The 18,520-nt window shown below is 47.7% G+C and overlaps 1 protein-coding gene across 7 annotated transcripts in view; it reads left to right on the top strand.

Annotated features, from left to right (window-relative positions):
- Positions 1 to 18,520, top strand: part of DYSF (dysferlin) — a 288,276-nt gene that overhangs the window by 23,708 nt on the left and 246,048 nt on the right. For all 7 annotated transcript variants that reach the window (XM_045018205.1, XM_045018204.1, XM_045018206.1 and 4 more), the window contains exons 2-3: positions 2,727 to 2,782; positions 6,614 to 6,705. In XM_045018205.1, the coding sequence (XP_044874140.1) occupies positions 2,727 to 2,782; positions 6,614 to 6,705 (148 nt within the window). The remainder of the gene's footprint in view (positions 1 to 2,726; positions 2,783 to 6,613; positions 6,706 to 18,520) is intronic.

Here is an 18,520-nt window from a genome sequence, read left to right as displayed (position 1 = left end):
TCCGCTGCTGAAATCCCTGCTAGCCAGCCAGCGAACTGATTAAGCCACCACTCCGTTACATGTCTAGAATTAAAGAAAACCCTGTTACAAGAAAACACAAAACCAAGATTAGCAAAATAGAAATGACTCTTTCCCCGTTACTGCATTTAAAGAAAACTGGTTCTATTGGAGTGACATTTTTCCAGGGGAGAAACGTGAATCTTGCTGAAATTTTTCAGTTTGCTGATCAGGAGAATTGAAACTACAGTTTTTCATTTTGAGAGGTCAGTTGGAAATGACATTTTTTTGTTTTGAAATGTCGCATTGTTTGGGTTTGAAAATATCATTTTGGGGTTTGACGCTCTCAGTTTAACCCTTGTTGGGATTTTTGTGGGTTGTCAAATCATTATGTTTTGACTTTCTGTTCTAGCAGGCAACAGAACCTAATTTCCAAATGTCAAACATGCTATTTCCCACCCATCTCTTACTTAGTACAGTGATACTCTGACGGCAGCTTGCGAGCTGCAGTTGGGTCTTTAATGGGTCACTTGCAGCTCTTTGCAGCACATGATATTAAAACATTGTGTGATTTAATTATTAACCTATCAGGATGCTTTTATTGTGTTATTAACCAATTATAGTTGATAAATACTTGATTAGTCATTTTGCTGTGAAAATTATATATATAAAACACACACACAAAATATTTCCTGGCACACAGTTTAAATATGAATCTATAGTACTATAGTAAATGAAACAGTGAATTCACACTACTGTGGCTCATTTGGGTAATGCTGATCACTACTTTGGCTCCTGACCACTGAGGTCTGAGTATCACTGACTTAATATAGTATTGATTACAGCTCATTATTTATTAATCATAATACTTGTATCTGCTGCTGTTCATCCATAGATCTCAAAGCACTTTACAAAGGAGGGCAGAATCATTATCCTCATTTTACAGATGGGGAAACTAAATTATAAATAAATTTGTAAATTAATGGAGACATCCTATCTCCCAGAACTGGAAGGGACCTTGAGTCCAGCCCCCTGCCTTCACTAGCAGGACCAAGTACTGATTTTGCCCCAGATCCCTAAGTGGCCCCCTTAAGGATTGAACTCACAACGCTGGGTTTAGCAGGCCAATGCTCAAAGCCCTGAGGTTTGTCTAACACCTGCTTTTCCAGACTGACGGGCTGAAATCTTTTAAAATCAGGACCCCTCCCCCAGTCCAGTGTTCCTTCAGGCGTTGTAGCTGCTGTGAGCAGAGAGAAAGGCAATTTGGGGGCCATGGCTTCTTACCTTTATAGTCCACTCTCTTGCACAAGAGCCATCTCCTGCTATGGCCCCCATGTCATAAAGTCTGTGTCTCTTTTAAAATGTAAATTTTTGTTCACTCCCCTCTTCCTGCCAGTGAATGGCCCTTCCACTATGTGATGGGCCTGATGATCTCGTTGATACGCGGCTGGGTCATTAATTGCCGAGAGACTGGTTTGTGCCTGCTTTTCTAAACGTGGGACATGCCTTCAACAATGTTATACAGTAGAATCTCATAACTTCACATTAACAATGTCGCCATACATATTTTACTAGGATAATAATGATCAGCAAATTATGAGTTTTCAAATGACACCTCACAAGGGATACCTTGTACAAAACTTATCATAGTCTTGTAAAAGAGGTGCACGTAATGGTGCAGACTGTCAGAGTGGCAAGTCCTGGACCACATGCAAGTTTGCTGTGGCACTGGGACATACTGAGCCTGGGCCCCTGGTGCCAGGGCAGGACGCAGTCTGGAGAGCACAGGGAGAGGTATGGTGCAGCCCCAGCGTTTCCTTCCCCTGCCTGCCGCCGGGGTCTTTCTTCCCCAAAAGGTAGCTAGTAAGCAGCATGCTTGTTGCCAGTATCCAGATCTCATTAACATTCACATCAGTGGGATGGGATCAGCTCCCGGCAAAATATCGTTGTTAATCTCGGGATTGCTATTGAATGGACTCTGCCGTACTTGGGTTGGACGCTCTGTGGGACGGAGACCTTGTTTGTGTGGTGCCTGGGTCGTGACTGGAGCTCCAGCACTACTGACTTATGAATCAGAAATAGTAATGGGCCCAATCTACCATTTCCAATGCAGTCGGTGGGACAAAACAAGAGGGGGGTTGGTGCGGGTCCTGAGCTGATCACACTGGCTCAGATACTCAAAAGTATTTATGCTCCTTAAATACCATTCAGGGTCCGGGCCATTCTGTCGCTGATTCTTCCTGTTCTGTGTTGCCATGTGCTGCTGAACGGCTGCCACGTTCCTCCCCGGTCTTGGAGACGTCCTTACCTATGGGACCCCTGGCCTACCTCCCGGGGCCACGGTGTAGCTTTAGATCCCTTCTCCTCCCGGTATTGCTCCTGGGGTCTCCTTCCTCCTCCCTCGGCTTCACACCCTCCTCCAGCTGAGACCATTCTGCCCATCTCTCCAGGAACCCTCCTGGCTTTGCACGCCTCGTCCACTGCCCCCCTGCCCTGCGTCTTGCCTTAACACAGGGCCTAACCCCGCAGCCCTCCTTGCGGGAGCCGGGATGTTAGACGGGAAGCTCGCTGGGGCTGGGGATGCAGCTTCCTTTTCCTAAAGATCTTCATGAGATAATCAGACTCGGAGCAATATGTTTTGTTGTTTTTTAAAGCAGCAGGAATTTTTGCTCGGGGGAGGGAAAGTGTCTGAGGACTTTTCTAACCCTTTTGCTTAACTCCCTTTCTAGGCGTGAAGAAGCGAACCAAAGTGATCAAGAACAACGTGAACCCCGTGTGGAACGAGGCAAGTGGCGCCCCCTGCTGGACCTGCTCCCCTTTCTTGCCAGAGCCACGTTTGCGGGAACCAGAGTTCATTCCATTTCTTGAGTCACAGAGCTTGGTCCGGATTCTGCCCCGTGCGGGAAAAGAGCAGAGCTCTGGATCTCTGTTTTCTAGCACCCAAGTTCATCCCTGGTGTAGCTACGCTGCCGTGAGTGCAGTTACGCGAGGGGCTAACTTAGCCCTTTGTGGTTCGCTGCTGGGTCCAGATCCCTGGGATCTTGCCCTGATTCATCCCCGTGCCCGGGCCTGTTTCCTCACACAGGCCTGAGTTTCACCAACGCATTATTTGAATAGGATGCAAAAGAGCCTCCAGGCTCCTACCTCTTTGCCTGGGGCGTGTTGTGTAGTCAGCAGCCAGCTCAGAAATATCATGCTGTAAAGTGAACTGGCTGCCGCCGCCGCTGAGTGGAATCAGAGCTGCTCAGCTGTGTGTTTTCGACCCCTGTGCTGGAAACAGAGATTCTCCTTTAGCTCAGGTGGGCAGGTGGGTGCTTTCAGAGCAGGAGGATGAGAGTTCGGTCGCTACTGGGGATTGGACAGCGCCCTTCAGAAAACTTGGTGGGTGCATGTTTCTCATCTGGATTCTGACTTCACTAAAGCCCACAGGAAGCTTCATCTGCAGAGTCCTGGACGGGAGATCTGGGGCGGAGACTACAAGGGGTGGGTGTGGTCTTAATGCTGGTGCATGTATGTCCCTTGAGCTGGTGTAATGCCTACACTGCATCAGCAGCATCTGAACTCAGGACCTTCAGCATCAAAGCACAGACCTCTTCTGCTAGAGCTAAAGGAGTACGTCTGTTAGCTGGCAGCAGCAGTAGTCTGTCCTCTAGTAGCCAACCACAGCAAGGCAAGTGCACGCCGACTGCACAAATGATCTGTGCTCCTAGCGGGAGTTAGCTTGAATTGAAAGCCGCACTGCTGCGGGTCCTTTAAGGGCAATCTGGAGTGATCAAAGTGTGACGTATCAGCCACGTGTGGCCTTTGGAGACTTAAAGCACTGCCCTCCACCAACCTCTCCCTGTAGCGACAGTTGTGAGGACAAAGCTGGTTGACCCTAGCACCTTGATTCCTGGTGGAACCAAGCACATAGCCATTGCTGGTCACACGCTGTACTGGGCAGATGTGTTGTACTCTGCGCATGGGCAGACATTATGGATGGGCAGTTTTTTCCTAGATTAGTGACATGTATGTGTAATAAAGGCACAATGCAAATGGATATACCTGGAGGGAGTGATGTCCAGGGGCTGGCTTTGGGGACTGGAGATCAGGACTCCTGGGTTTTGCCCTGCCTCTACGGCTAAGTAGCTGGGTACCCTTGGACAAGTCCCCAATACTGTGGGTCTCCCTCCCTTTTCAAAAACCCTGGTGCTGAAGGGGTTTGTGGGGCATGAGCTCTCCACCTGTGGGAATTGTATTTTGCCATGGTCCTCAGCAGACAGCACACCAACCCATTGAGGTCAACAGGATGATTCACAACAAGGAGTTCGGTGGCATGGAGAAGTGGGTTTTTTACCCACAAAAAGCTTATGCCCACATAAATCCGTTAGTCTTTAAGGTGCCACCGGTCTCCTCGTTGTTTTTGTGGATACAGACTAACACGGCTACCCCCTGATAGAATGAGACACGTGCTTCAGGTTAGTCACATACATATGTGTTTACGGGCTCTGGAGAGAAGGGCAATGTTTGTACGTGTCTCTGAGAGATCTGTAGCAAAAGCTAATCTACAATGGCCATGGGATCATTATAAGCCATGGCAAAGTGGGTGTGGCCGTGGGCCAGTGTGGTGCTGGAATGCGTTCAATGTTGCCCTGTTGAAAAATGAAACCCATCGGAATGCTATGCAGGATTTCATTTTATATCTCTATATCTCTCTAGATATACATATATGGCTGGAAAAGACCTTCAAGGTCATCTAGTCCAGCCCCCTGTGCCGAGGCAGGACCATGTAAACCTAGATCATCCCTGACTGGTGTTTGTCCAACCTGTTTTTATAAACCTCCAGTGCTCACGATTCCACAATCTCCCTAGGTATCTTAACTCCCCTTCGAGTTAGAAAGTTTTTTTTCTAATATCTAGCCTACATCTCCCTTTGCTGCAGATTAAGCCCATGACTTCTTGTCCTACCTACAGTGGGCATGGAGAACAATAGATCACTGTCATCTTGATAACAACCTTTGACATATTTGAAGACTGTTATCATGTCCCTCCCCATTCTTCTCTTGTTTAGACTAAACCTGAAATCCAGAACTCAGTTAGCCAGGGGAATTTTCTCGAGATCTGCCGGAACTTCCTGGCTTTTCCGTCAATTTCATGATGAACCAGCTATGAAGCTGTGACTTGCTGTGCGGAAGTGGTGGTCTCTCTTGCAATGTCCCGTGGAAATGAGTGCTTTTTAAAGTGCTATTTCATCACTGTAGGTACTTTACCTGGTCCTCCTCACTCTAGTATCTGAGCACCTTCATTACATTCCCAACACTTCTGCAAGAGTTGCAGATGGGAAACTGAGGCACAGGTAGCTCAAGTGACTTTCCCAAGGTCACATAGAAAGTCTGTTGCTGAGCCGAGAACAGAACCCAGGTGTCCTAAGTCACAATATAATGCCTCATCCCCTGTCCTTCCTAACCAGTGCTTTTAAACAAAGGTACCAGGACAGCGCGAGCGCTGCTTAATCAGACTCCTGGGTGGGAAGGAAGAAATCTGCAAAGCTGCTTTTAAAAAAAAATTAGTTAGGATCTCATTAGTGTACATCTGAACTTAAAATTATGAAGAGGTCTTAGGCCATTCCAGTGATTTCCACCTGCCAAGATCAAGTCTGAATTCATGACTACAGCCGGTCAAAAGATTCTTGATAGAACCGTTTTCTATTGAAAAATGCATTTTTGTTGAAATTGAAACATTTTATGGGAATGTGTTGATTCCTACACGATTTTTCAACAGGAAAAAGTCAAAATGTGATTTGACAATGTCATTTTAATTTTGTTCAGACTTCTATATTATATGAAAACATTCATTTTAATATAATTCAGTATGTTATATTTAATCTCATATTACATTAGTAGAATATAGACGTTGAGATGAAATGGTTTGATACTGTTGAAACGAAATGGTCCCAAATCAATTTTTTTATTAGATTTTATTTTTTATTTTTTGCGAATTTTCAAAATTTCATCTTTTCTGGTCTGATTTTTGTTTTTAATTTATTTTGGAATTTCCCATGGAATGAAAAGTTGGGTTCCTGACAGACTTTGTGTTGCAAGACTGATGATTAAAATCATGGCAAATGCTGCAATCTGAACATCCTTCATTTCTGCAGGAGGAATGTGGGAAGAATTGGCTGAGAATGTTTTTGGTGTAACAGTTTTCTGTGGATATGCAGTCAAATCAAAATCAGCACATTTAGTGGGAATGTCTCAATGCTGATAAACATTTTGACCGGAGACAGTCGAAGGTCAAAAAGTTTTGATACAGTAAAAACATTTCATTTTGACTTTCCCATTTTGTTTCACTTAGTTTAGTCTCTTATATTAAACTATTAATTTTAATAATTATATAGTGTGTTTAATATTACATTTTGTTTCAACATTATTGAAGCGAAACAACTTTTTTTAATAGAAACTTTTTAGAATTTTGATTTTTTTTGTCCTGATTTGGAGTGAAAATAAATTTGGAAATGTCAGAATTTCCCGTGGGATGGAAATTGCATTTTTCGGCTGCTCTAGCTGTAGGTCAGTAGCTGTCTCTGCTAATGCTATAACACGGCGATGATCTTTTATTGTTTCTCGTCTCGCTCTAGGGGTTTGACTGGGATCTGAAAGGAATTCCCTTAGACCAGAATGCCGAGCTCACTGTTGTCGTCAAAGACCATGAGACTGTTGGGAGAAACAGGTAAGATGTGCCCCCAAATCTCCTCTGTTGTTTCTTGTCCATTTAAGCTACTGATTTGTTTATAAGGGAGGCTGTTGGGCAGCTCATAACCCAAAACATGGGGGGGGGCGGGCGTTATTTTGGGTGCAGGAGAAACCAAGTTTCCATCTTCAGAATCTTCTGACTCTGCCCTGCACCAGGGGTTGCTCTTTACTCCTGGGCTGGGTGTATAAAATCCCCATCCCGGATCAGGAAGGCTGAGTTACACATCTCCATGGCATAGCCGTAAACCATGACCCAAGATGCGGGCAGGGGAGAACCACAACCATAGATTGACCTCCTGCTCCTCCAAGCCCCTGCTCTGTACTCAAATCCCTTCTTAAGATTCTTCCATGAAGCCTCTGGGTTGTGAGTCAATATTCACGAGGGCTCTTAGCCAGGGGTACATGTGTGCCCCTGGTGGCAGGCAGAGCTCTTCCAGGGGGTGCATCATCTCCTCTAGAGATTTGCCTGGTTTTACAACAGGCTACATCAAAAGCACCAGAGCAGTCAGTACAAACTAAAATTTCAGACAGTCAATGATTTGTTTATACCGCTCTGTGTACGATACGCTGAACTGTAAGTACAATATTGATATTCCAGTTGATTTATTTTATAACTAGATGGTAAAAATGAGAGAGTCAGCAATTGTTCAGTACTAGTGTGGCTGGGACACTTCGGTATTTTTACGTCTGATTTGGTAAGCAAGTCGTTTTTAAGTGAGGTGAAACTTGGGGGTGCGCAAGACAAATCAGACTCGGGAAAGAGGTACAGTCGTCTGGAAAGGTTGAGAGCCACTGGCGTAGAGTACAGTTGGGCCATTCTGTACAGCCAATTTCATTCTTTCTCTCTGTAGTGGTCTGTTCTTTTGCTGATGTAGCTAATAACTTTAGGTCAGCTCCTGCCTTCAGATGAATGTCTGTGTAATATGCTGCTTAAATATGTGCTATGCCCCCCTCTGGTGGTTGGGCCACAGAGAAGATAACAGCCTACTACTGCTGCCAGCTAGTGAAGTCCCTCCTTTAGCTGAAGCAGTAGAGGTCTGTGCTGCTGTGTTGAAGATCGGGGCTTTGACTCTGTGGAGGGGGAGTAGCGTGGACTAGTGGATAGAGCACAAGAGTGAGACTCAAGGGAGCAGAGTTCTGTTCTTGGCTCTGCTCTCCTGGGACCTTGGGGAAGTCACTTCACCTCTCTGCCTCAGTTTCCCTCATCTGTCAAATGGGAATAATGATAAAGTGCTTTGAGATCTGCTGATGAAAACGCTAGATAAGGTACGATTATTACAGACACTCACAGAGCTCCTCTGACTTGAGTAGGGGCTGGGCACGTGTGACTAACTCCAAGGGCAAAATCTGGCTCTTTTGGTCTTTTCTGCTTTAACTCCAAAAGCGTCGTTTGCTCGGGGAGCTGGGTGAGCAGTGCAGAGGGGCCCTGGGGAAGGGGAGCCAGGGGAGCCGCAGGCTGGGTTTTCTGTCCTTTCCCGCTCTTAAAGCCAAGGGCCTGGGAGGGGTTTGAGTTTCATCCTGTCTGTCTGTAAGTAGGTACCAGGATTTCTAAGCAGAGGTCTTGCTGGAGTGACTGGGGATTCGCTTTGCCTCCTCGTGCGAGCTGCTGGCCTGTCCTGGTTAGTGTTAAAAAATGGCATGTGGCATGTGTGACTTATGCCACCTACACGCGGCGTGGGGGTGGACTTCAGCGGCGCTGCTGAGAGGAATGTGCTGCGTTTCTGATGCCATTGAGACGAAAGCGTGGGCGGAGATGGCGGGTTTTCTTGAGTACCAAGAATGCAAATAACCCTTTGTGCCTCTCCAGTACATTCCAGAGAAGTGTTGTGGGCTGGCTGGCTGTGTGTGTGGCCAATGCCCGGCCCAGGATAAGCTAGGTAATGCTCAGGTGCTCTCCTGTAGCTTAAGTGGCAGAGGCTGGTGGCTGCAGAGCAGGAGGATAAGGGTTCTCAGCCCACCTCCCGCTGTGTAACCTTTTATCCCCTGGGTAACCCTGGAAGTGTCGTGAGGTGTAAAGATTAAGTCCTCTGGGTTTGTTTCCCTTCCTGTGTTTGGCCAGGCTCCTGCTGCGCTGGAGCTGGGAAGGGAGTTGGTTGTAATATAAACATTCCCGGAAGCTTCCTTCCCACTGAAGCCTGGCAAACAGCATTTGCACTGTGCGCCCGTGTGCGTCCGGGCTTCAATCTCGGGGGACCCTTTTTTATTTTAATCACTTCTGATACGGAACCGTCGCTCTGCCTCCTAGTGTGGAGGATCCGCCTTGCGTTCGGCACGCGGGGGGTTCACTCTGCACCACTCCCCTTGCACAGATGGGGAGGCAGTGAGATGGGGCTAGAGGCTACAGGCTGATCAGATTCCCAGCACGGCTTCACTGAAGCGGCTGCTAGGGCCAGGGATGGCTTGCCCTGGAGAGGCTGCTCCATGGCCAGTCATTACAGGACTGAAGCAGCAGCCCAGACTCCAGTTTTCCTGTTTGTATCTTCTGGCAATTAGGGTGTATAGCACACGTGCGGAGTGTGATGGGGCGTCCTCTATTGGACATATCCACATAGGCTGTTCTCTCGGTGTTGCTAGAGGGTGGCTTATACCGGAACAGGCTTTGTCTGTGTCCACATGGGTATAACCTAGTAGAACTGTATGGGGGAGAGGACATATGTTGCTCAGGGAATTAGTAGAATTTGGAGGATTTTGTCAGTAAGGCTCAAAACTGAGCATGGACATACGTAAGGCTGTGCCGACCCATGGACCCATCTTCTAGTGTAGATCAGCCCTGAGTCACTGATTCTAGCTTCATGGCTGTGTGTGCACCTGTCTCTGGAAAATAGCATCCACTGTGCCCCCGGACATAAGAGTGAACCCATCTGACTCACCCTCCCCCATCCATGCAATGATGTGAAAACATGCTCCTTAGTCTCTTTGGGGGTTAAAAACCCCCCCAACCAGACACTGCTTCAGAATGCAGCCAGTGAGCAGATATGCCTGCTTTCTCGGGGCTATGTTGTGCTCTGCACACATAATACGCTGGCAAAGTAGGTTAATAACCTACTGCGGCTACTGGCTGATAATCACTTCATTAGCTCAAGTACTAAAGATCAGTGTGGTGGAGCTGCAGGGCCTGGTTCAAGCCCAGCAGATCATCTGTGCAGAGATTGTTACTGTGCCCTGGTTGAAGTTTTGTGGGCAGAATGTAGCCATTCTCCTGGGTTGGTGAGCTTTAGGTTAACGCTGTCTTTTTTAGGATGCAGCATCTAGGTGTCTGGAAGGCTCATTGTAATGGGATTAAGGGTAGTAGAGGATTGTTTAAGGAAAAGCATGTCTACATTGCTCTCTTTACACTTACAGAGCTTGGAAGGGAGATGAAACCACTGATCTCTGACCATGACGGGGCTAGGATGAGAACTAATAGGCAGGTTGTTCAACGTCTGCCATATACAGGGTTTCTTCCACTTTCCTCTGAAGCAGCTGGGGCTGGCCACTGTCAGAGACAGGACACTGGGCTAGATGGACCTTGGGTCTGAGCCAGCCTGGCCATTCTCATGCTCCTATAAATGGAATATCTAAGAATAGAAAAAATGATTAAACCAGAAAGAATCCCAAGCTCTTCAAACTGCTGGGCAAGCACGGAAAAATGTAAAAGGAAAGTGTGGGCTTAAAATTCATACACTGAGGTGAGTGGGGACACAGATTTCCTTGTTTGTGTTACAAGTAAACACCTTCTATCCTAAAACCAAAGGTACCTTAACTGTCCTATTCTGTGTGTCATCATTTATGCTACACTGGCTTTTTGCATTTTGCTCCGTTTGGAGAATAGTAGACTATTTCTCTACACAAGTGAATGTGTAAACAGGATAGCATCCATTCCAAACTCGAGACGCCTCTGACAAACTGTTTATTTTATGGGATGTGTACTGGACGGACGCCAGCAATTAGCATGGTCCCCACAGCAATATGGACACAGAAACATTTAATAAACCACAGTAACAAAGGCCTCGATTTAATAAAGGCACTTGAGCATGTGTCTAAAGTTCAGTATATGAGAAGTCTCTGCAGGATTGTGGTCAAAATTGCCAGCAGAGTCCCCCTGTCCCCCAATCACTTGCTCTGCTCTCAACTTTGTAGGGCTCAAAGAGCAAAGAAGGGCTGAATGTTAGCAACTTCAGAATGTACTGGAGTGTGTCCAAGAGGCTGTGAGGGAAGACACCTTGCCAGAGCCCCCTCTCTCATACCAATACAGCTCAGGTGGCTTCACCGGCAGTATCTTTTTGAGGGAAAAAGGCAGGTAGGACCCTGATGATTTAAGGCTTTATAGGTGAAAACTAACATCTATCTGGTCAGTTTCACATTATTGAGTATGTCAGTTTCACCTGGCGGTTCCCTCACTGTAGCAGGGATGCTGCAGTTTGGGTTGCAGAAGCTGCAGGGAAACAGGGTGACCAGATGTCCCGATTTTATAAGGACAGTCCCGATTTTTGGGTCTTTTTCTTATATAGGCTCCTATTACCTCCAACCCCCATCCCGATTTTTCACATCTGCTGTCTGGTCACCCGACAGGGGAATGTTGTTTTTGTTTGTTTTGTTTTTTTTAGAAAAAATAAACTGCTTTCAGGAACACTTAGAAGCCGGGGAGGGAGGAGAAATATTTCTGCTGATGAGTGAAAGGCTGTGGTTATAAAACTGACGCTGACCTGCCTCTGTGTTCGAGGCGAGAGAGGGCACGAATCTGGTGAAGGAAAGCAGGTCAGGCACACGACTCAGCTTTTCAGAGAAAACTTTGCCTCTGATGGGCATTCAAACCTTCTGCTTTAAGAGCTTCTTGCAGACAGAGACCCCCCAGCGCCCATCTACCAGCCAGCCCTCTCATGAAACAGCAGCATACACTCTGTAGGCTCCAGCCCCTGCAATATCTCTCTCACCCTGCCCTGACCTCTTCTTAAAGGGGCAGCTCCCACTTCCCTCATTATCTAGTTAGGCTTGGCAGAATTGCATTCTTATTTTTTTAAATAATTTGATGGATAATATCAGTGTTTATTTTTCAGCATTTTTTTTTAGTTTTTTGTCTATTTAAATTTTCACAGTTGTGGGGGTCAGACAATATTTAATGAGCGTAGATGCCGATATTCAAAAAGTTGAAGCTTTGTAGCTGTTAAAACACAAATTGTCAACATCACATGTCCAAATATATAAAGTAAAGATCCTTAAATCAAACTCTAAGTTCTCCAGCAGCATTCTTCTTACTTTGCTGCTCTGTGCACTTGGATTAGTATCGATGGGGATACTTTTTCATCCGTGTGTGTGTACGGTGAAATGGATGTCGACTGGCATTTACTGATATAAATTACATATAGGCTTGGAAAGATTAATTTATCATTAACAAACATATATGCAATACACATTCAGAATGATTAAATATAAACAATATGAATCAATTTCTAAAACATGGAATCATAGAATATCAGGGTTGGAAGAGACCTCAGGAGGTATGTAGTCCAACCCCCTGCTCAAAGCAGGACCAAACCCACTAAATCAATTTAAATCAAGCTATTCCAAGGACCTCACAAATGCAAGAGGGTGTTGCGGGGTTTTTTGGAGAGAGGTGGGGTGATTTGGAGAGAGGTGGGGTGATTTCTGGTGATGATGTTCACATTATGAAGGATTCTGCTCCACTCACAGATCCCAGAGTATGCAGAGTTGATTGTAAACTCAGCCCCTTTGATCCGTAATCAGCGAATGACATAAATCTGCGTCCCTGCGAGGCTCTTTGTGGAGCAGAGCCACGTTTTCATCCAGGGGGTCTCAAACATCATTGCACCGCGACCCCCTTCTGACAACAAAAATTACATCATGACCCCAGGACGGGACTGAAGCCCAAGCCCGCCTGAGCCCCACTGCCCTGGGTTGGGACGGGGGGCAAAACTGAAGCCTGAGCCCCATGGTGCCAGGTAGGGAGGCCAGAGCTGCAGCCCCAGGCCCCAGCAAGTCTAAGCCAGCCCTGGCGACCCCATTAAAATCAGGTCGTGACCCACTTTGGGGGTCCCGGCCCACAGTTTGAGAACTGCTGCTTTAATCCAGCTCAAAGGAAGGGGGCGGGGAAGACTCTGCTCTGAGGCAGGAAATGCCTTGACGTGGACGGCAAGGCCCAGCTGAATGTTGTGCAGCGTCTGGCTGCAGGGCCCCATAACTCAGCACTTTGTCATCCCCATGGGCTGGAATCTGGCTGGGGAGGTTAATTCGGGGCCCTGGGGAGGATGTTTTGAAACCGCTGGAATAGCGACATTGTTCTGCCGGCCTTGAGCCGGCCGCGTTTCTCAGTGGAAAACTTGCCCCCCCTCTTTCCCTGCCCGCCTCCAGCCCTCTGCTCAAATGACACTGGGAGCTCTGGCTCAACCACAAGATATGGGCTTGATGCAGGAATCGAAGTGAAAGTCTCTGGCCTGTGCACTACAGGAGTGTCCCGGTTACAGGGCGAGCGGCATTTCTGTCCCTCTCTGGGAGCAACCCCGCAGGTGTCAAGCCTTGGGCCTCTCCCTTTCCTGGGGTGTAATTCGGAAACTCTCCCCTAATTAGAGTGGGCTCCAGCCCCCGGGTGTCCGCCATGCTTACGCAGCAGGTGCGGCTGGAATCGGGCACCTGTGGCTCCTTCCTGCGGGAGGCAGTGAGCAGCAGTGACTGCAGTGAGCAGGCAGCCTTCGGACATCAAAAGCAATATCTATTCTGCAGCGGGAATAAAGCCTTAGAGAGAGAGAGGATTTTAAAGCACCAATCGCTCTACACACATGGCAGCTTACCTACAGACTCCCCATCCCCCTTGGGAGCCTGGGCAGGCGTCGTTTCTTCGGGCACCCCCAGTAGGGTGCTGTGTCTGTCTGGCCCCCCAGCCTCAGCTCCCACCTTCTCTTGAGAGAGGGGCTCTCTTTTTAACCTACCCCCGCCGGTCTTTTGGTCTGCGGGTTCCCAGGCCCTTTCCTGTCCTCGTGTTGTCTCCTAACAACCCTCAAGAGTTTGCTGAGAAGTGGCTCATCCTTGAGCCTTTCTTTTCTCTCCTTGCTTGTTTTTCCCGACAGCCCCTGTTCAAACTAAACCAACGTGTCCACCCTCTAAGCCAGGGGGTCTCCCGCTTTCTTGCCCCATGACCCCCCTTCTAGGGGTAGAGCTCGGGCTTCAGCTTCAGCCCTGGGTCCCAGCAGGTCTAGGGCTGGCCCTGGCGACCCCATTAAAATGGGGTCCTGACCCACAGTCTGAGAACCGCTGCACTAAGCCCAATAACCAGAGCCACGTGCAGCGTTAATACGTTATTACAGAGCAGTCCTGTCACACGGAGGTCAGGCTAGATCATAATGGTCCCTTCTAGCCTTGAAATCTATGTATCAATGTTCCTTGACCTTCTCTAGTGCCTGTGGCCAGAGGATCTCAAAGCAGTTCCCAAACTCCCATAAGGAAGGGGCAGCCTGGTCCTTATTCTGCTGAGGGGGAAACTGAGGCACAGAGTGAGGCAGTGACTTGCCTGAGATCATTAAGTCCTCCGCTGCTGAGTCTGAAGCAAACCCCAGCTCTCTGGGCTCTCTGAGAGGGGTGTTGCAGGAAGTGTGCCTCAGAGCATGAGCCGGCTTCAGGGGATCCACCAAGCAAGCCTGAAAAGGTTCCGATGTGCTGTGCCCCCCGTGTGTGGGCCCACTCTGAGCCCTGGGAAACTGGCTCACGCCTTGGGCTTAGAACAGAACCTGGAGCCAGGTGAGTTTGCTCTGATATTGCACGTTTCTAGTCACCACTTGTCCCAATAGTCATAGCCTCGTCCCATTTTCAGTGGGGGTGATCCTGCCTCCTGACTTGAGAACTCCTGAAATGCCATTTGTGGAGTGGAGGGGCCAATCTAGGCTTTGCCGCGTAATATCACGACTCTGCATCACCCTGCCGTGACGTTCTGTGTCAGCCTGACATCACAGTGTGATGCAAACCTCATGATGGGAGGCGGGGGCTGGTCCCTTTGGAACAAACACTCAGAGGCTTTAAGGCCAGAAGGCAGCGCTTAATTTGTAAGGAAGAAGGTGCCGGAACTCAAGCAGTTTTTTTTACGTTCATAACTGATGCAGCAAGCCCAAAGGTGCCAGGGCTCAACCCGGGCAAACCCCGGCGTAAATTAAGCATTGTCAGAAGGGACCATCATGATCATCTGGTCCGACCTCCTGCACATTGCAGGGCACGGAACCTCACCACCCACTCCTGTAACAGACCCCTAACCTCTGGCTGAGTGACTGACGGCCTCAAATCATGATTTAAAGACTTCCAGTTACAGAGAATCCACCATTTACACTAGTTCAAACCTGCAAGTGACCCGTGTCCCCTACTGCAGAGGAAGGTGATGGTGAATTCCCCATTGCTTGGGACCAGACAAAGCCCCGATAAATGTATTATAGAGACTAGTCCTGCACTAGCCAGGAAATGGACTGGAGGGAACATCCAGCCATGTCCTCTCCCTGAAATACCAATGCTTGAATTAAGGAGACAAAGTCAACGGAGAGCTGCTGATGGGCAGAATTGGCTCTGAAGCTTTTAGAAACTGGACCACTTTCTCCTTGTTTGATCCCCTGACTCCAGAACGCTGACTCCATGGTGTCAGCACATCTACATAGTTTCCCTTGACCAAGTGTATTTACCACATGCGGGGGAGAATTTGTTACGTGTTTTTGTTTCACAAAGTGTTTTAATTGCTTCGCTAGAGATATTGCTGTGGTGGAGGGGGCTCAGCATCTTTGCAGGATTGGGCCTTAATTTTGCTGTTCAGGGTCAGTTTCTTAGAGCCCTGCGCGGATACAAATTTACATCTGCGGATGTGGATATTGGCAGATATGAATCGGTATCATCGGAGGTGCAGGGCTCTACCGGGAACTGCGGCGGCGAAGGGAGCAGCAGGTGGGACCACCGCTCCCGAGAGCCAGTGCCCCACATCAGCAGCTCCTCCAGCGTGGCTGTACCGCACTCCCCCAGCGCTGCTGGCGCGGGCGTGCTGCTCCTTTCGCCGCTCCGTGGATACCGATTTATATCTGTGGTTATACATTTGTATCCGTGCAGGGCTCTACAGATTCTTGCTCATGTTAAATGCTTGAGCCCCACTTCCTTTCAATGGGATTTCTTACCGAGTAAGGTCCTAGCTCATGTAAGAGTGGCAGAATCTGGCCTTGTTCATTAGTCGATCTGAGGGTACGTCTACACTGCACAATCCCCGCCCGCTGCAGCGAGTCTCAGAGCCCAGGGCTACAGACTTGGGCTCGGGCTTCGGCACTAATAGTAGCCCTGTAGACGTTCCCAGTTGGGCTGGAGCTTCACCATCCTCGGCAGGTTTCAGACCCCGAGCAGCAGCATGAGTGGGACCCGCTGGTGATAGCTCCGCAGCACAAGCCCCGTGAGCTCGGGCGTGTAGACCAGGGCTCTGAGACTTGTTGCTGTGGGTGGGGTTTTTTTTGCAGTGTAGAGACACCCTCAGAGATCCCAGTCAGGACCAAGGCGCTGTTGTATTGGGAGCTGTGCAGGTATCACTGCCCCAAAAGAGCTTGGGCCTAGATCCTCAAAGGTATTTGGGTTCCTAATTTCCATTGATTGACAAACTACCTTTTGAGGATCTGGGCCTTACATCCTAGATAGGGACAAGATGCAACAGGAGGAAGAGGAGGTCATGTGACAATGAGGGGATCGCAGTGGTGCACACAAACATTCACTGTATCCGAGTCTCTCTGAAAGTGGCTCTTTCTCTGATGATTTGCCGAACGCTGTGAGTGCGGACCTGGAAAACACCAAGAAAACTCTCTGGCTTGGAGAGTACCAGCTAAGCCATTTAGTTGGCCATAGCAGAGAGATTTGATATTTTCAAAATGGGCCATTGACCCAGGAATGTTTGCATTTGGAAAGCAAAATCTGGTCCGTGCCAACTGTGAGGAATGAGTACTGTGTGCGTTAAGGGCAGCCTGAGCGCTCCTTTTTAATTTAATATTTGCCTGGGGTTGTGAAGGTGTAAAGCCCTGTGTGCATGCTTCCTAGCAGGGTCTCTAGTGGTTTGGAATTGGTGCTTGTTGCCAGCTTTGTTTTCTTTTTACTTTGTCCTGCACCTAAAAATAAGTGTTTATCTTTGTGGATTTTGTCCTCTGTTTGCCAAAGAAAGGGGGCTTGGGATCTGCTGCTTCTCATTCGCTTCCTACAGCAGGAGTTGGATTCTGCTCTGTTTTTTCCAAGGGTAAATCCAAATTAACTCCATCCAGGGCAGTGGATTAATTAAGACAGGTCATCTTAATTAATTAGCCTCTTAGAGCTGGTATGGCACCTTCTCTGTATGTGTATATATATACTTTTCTTATATGTTCCATTCTATGCATCCGATGAAGTGGGCTGTAGCCCACAAAAGCTTGTTAGTCTCTAAGGTGCCACAAGTCCTCCTGTTCTTTTTTTCTGGATTTACAGTGCTGTAACCTCCATCAGAAGGTGACTGTGTCTTCTGTCCCTTAACGGTTGGTTTTATACTTTCCTTGTTTTCGACTGAACGGAGCCTGAACTATTGCTTCAGCCTGTTTACAGCTCAGGACGCCTGTTGGAAGTTACCTGCTTCTGGGTATGGAATGTCTGTCTGTGAATCAGGTAGACAAAGCATCTGGCTGTCTCAGAAGTGGGTAGGTCATGCAAATTCCTTCTCTGGGTTATTTGTTTTGACCAGAACCTCCTTTCCTCGGTGGCTACACCACATGCTGAGACAAATATATTCCTGACCATGAATGTAAGTGATCACTGGGAAAGGGAACAGTTCGAGCGTTCCAAGGTAATAAGGAATCCACACATTCAGCTCCTTTTTATGATACCCTGAGAGCTGAATGACGACAGTGCCATGGATTGTCGTGTGAGATTGGGACGTCGGGTTGATTTTTGGTCTCTGGTTGATGGTGGGGGCCTAGGACAATGCACAAAGGCGTGTTATTTACTGAAGTCTGGCTTGGGCTGTCGCAGCCTGAATCTGCACTGTGGCAATGTTTTAAATTCTCCCTGTTGCTGAGTAAATCCCTCCAAGAAACATTTGAAATCAACTTCTCTTCGAAAAATAGCAGGGAGATAACACTGTCCAGGTCTACTAGCAGTTGTCCCACCAAGAGTCTTATGGTGCTTTACAAACATAATGAACAACCCTCCTGGGAGGGGAGTCAGCATCATATTCCTCACTTCAATGGGGAAACTGAGGCCTAGAGAGACAGTGATGCCCCATGTTGCCCAGGAAGTCAGAGCCAGGAATAGAACTTGGATTTCTTGATCTTCAGTATTGTACTTTAACTACTGCTGTGTTCTCCCTCCCTATTTTTACATCAAAGATTGACAGATTCAAAGGCCAGAAGGGACCATTGTGATCATCTAGTCTGAACTCCTGCATAGCACAGGCCAGAGACCTGCCCCACAATAATCCCTAGAGCCGAACTTTTAGACAAACTGCGAATCTTGATTTAAAAATGGTCACTGATGGAGAATCCACCATGCCACTTGGTAAATTGTTGCAGCTGTCAATTACTTTCCCCGTTGAAAATGCACGCCTTATTTCCAGTCAAAATTTGTCTAGCTTCAACTTCCAGCCATTGGGTCATGTCAGACCTTTCCCTGCTAGATTGAAGAGCCCATTGTTAAATATTTGTTCCCTAAGTAGTTATTTATAGACCGTGATCAAATCACCCCTTAACCTTCTCTTTGTGAAGCTAAATAGATTGACTCAAGCAGTGCAGTCTCTCTAAGGGATGTTTTCTAATCCTTTAATCATTCTCATGGCTCTTCTC

This window comes from Mauremys mutica, chromosome 5 (assembly GCF_020497125.1).
Source record: "Mauremys mutica isolate MM-2020 ecotype Southern chromosome 5, ASM2049712v1, whole genome shotgun sequence".
Classification (NCBI taxonomy): domain Eukaryota; kingdom Metazoa; phylum Chordata; order Testudines; family Geoemydidae; genus Mauremys; species Mauremys mutica.
Note: the sequence above shows the minus strand (reverse complement) of the source record. Positions and strands in the feature narration are given on the sequence as shown.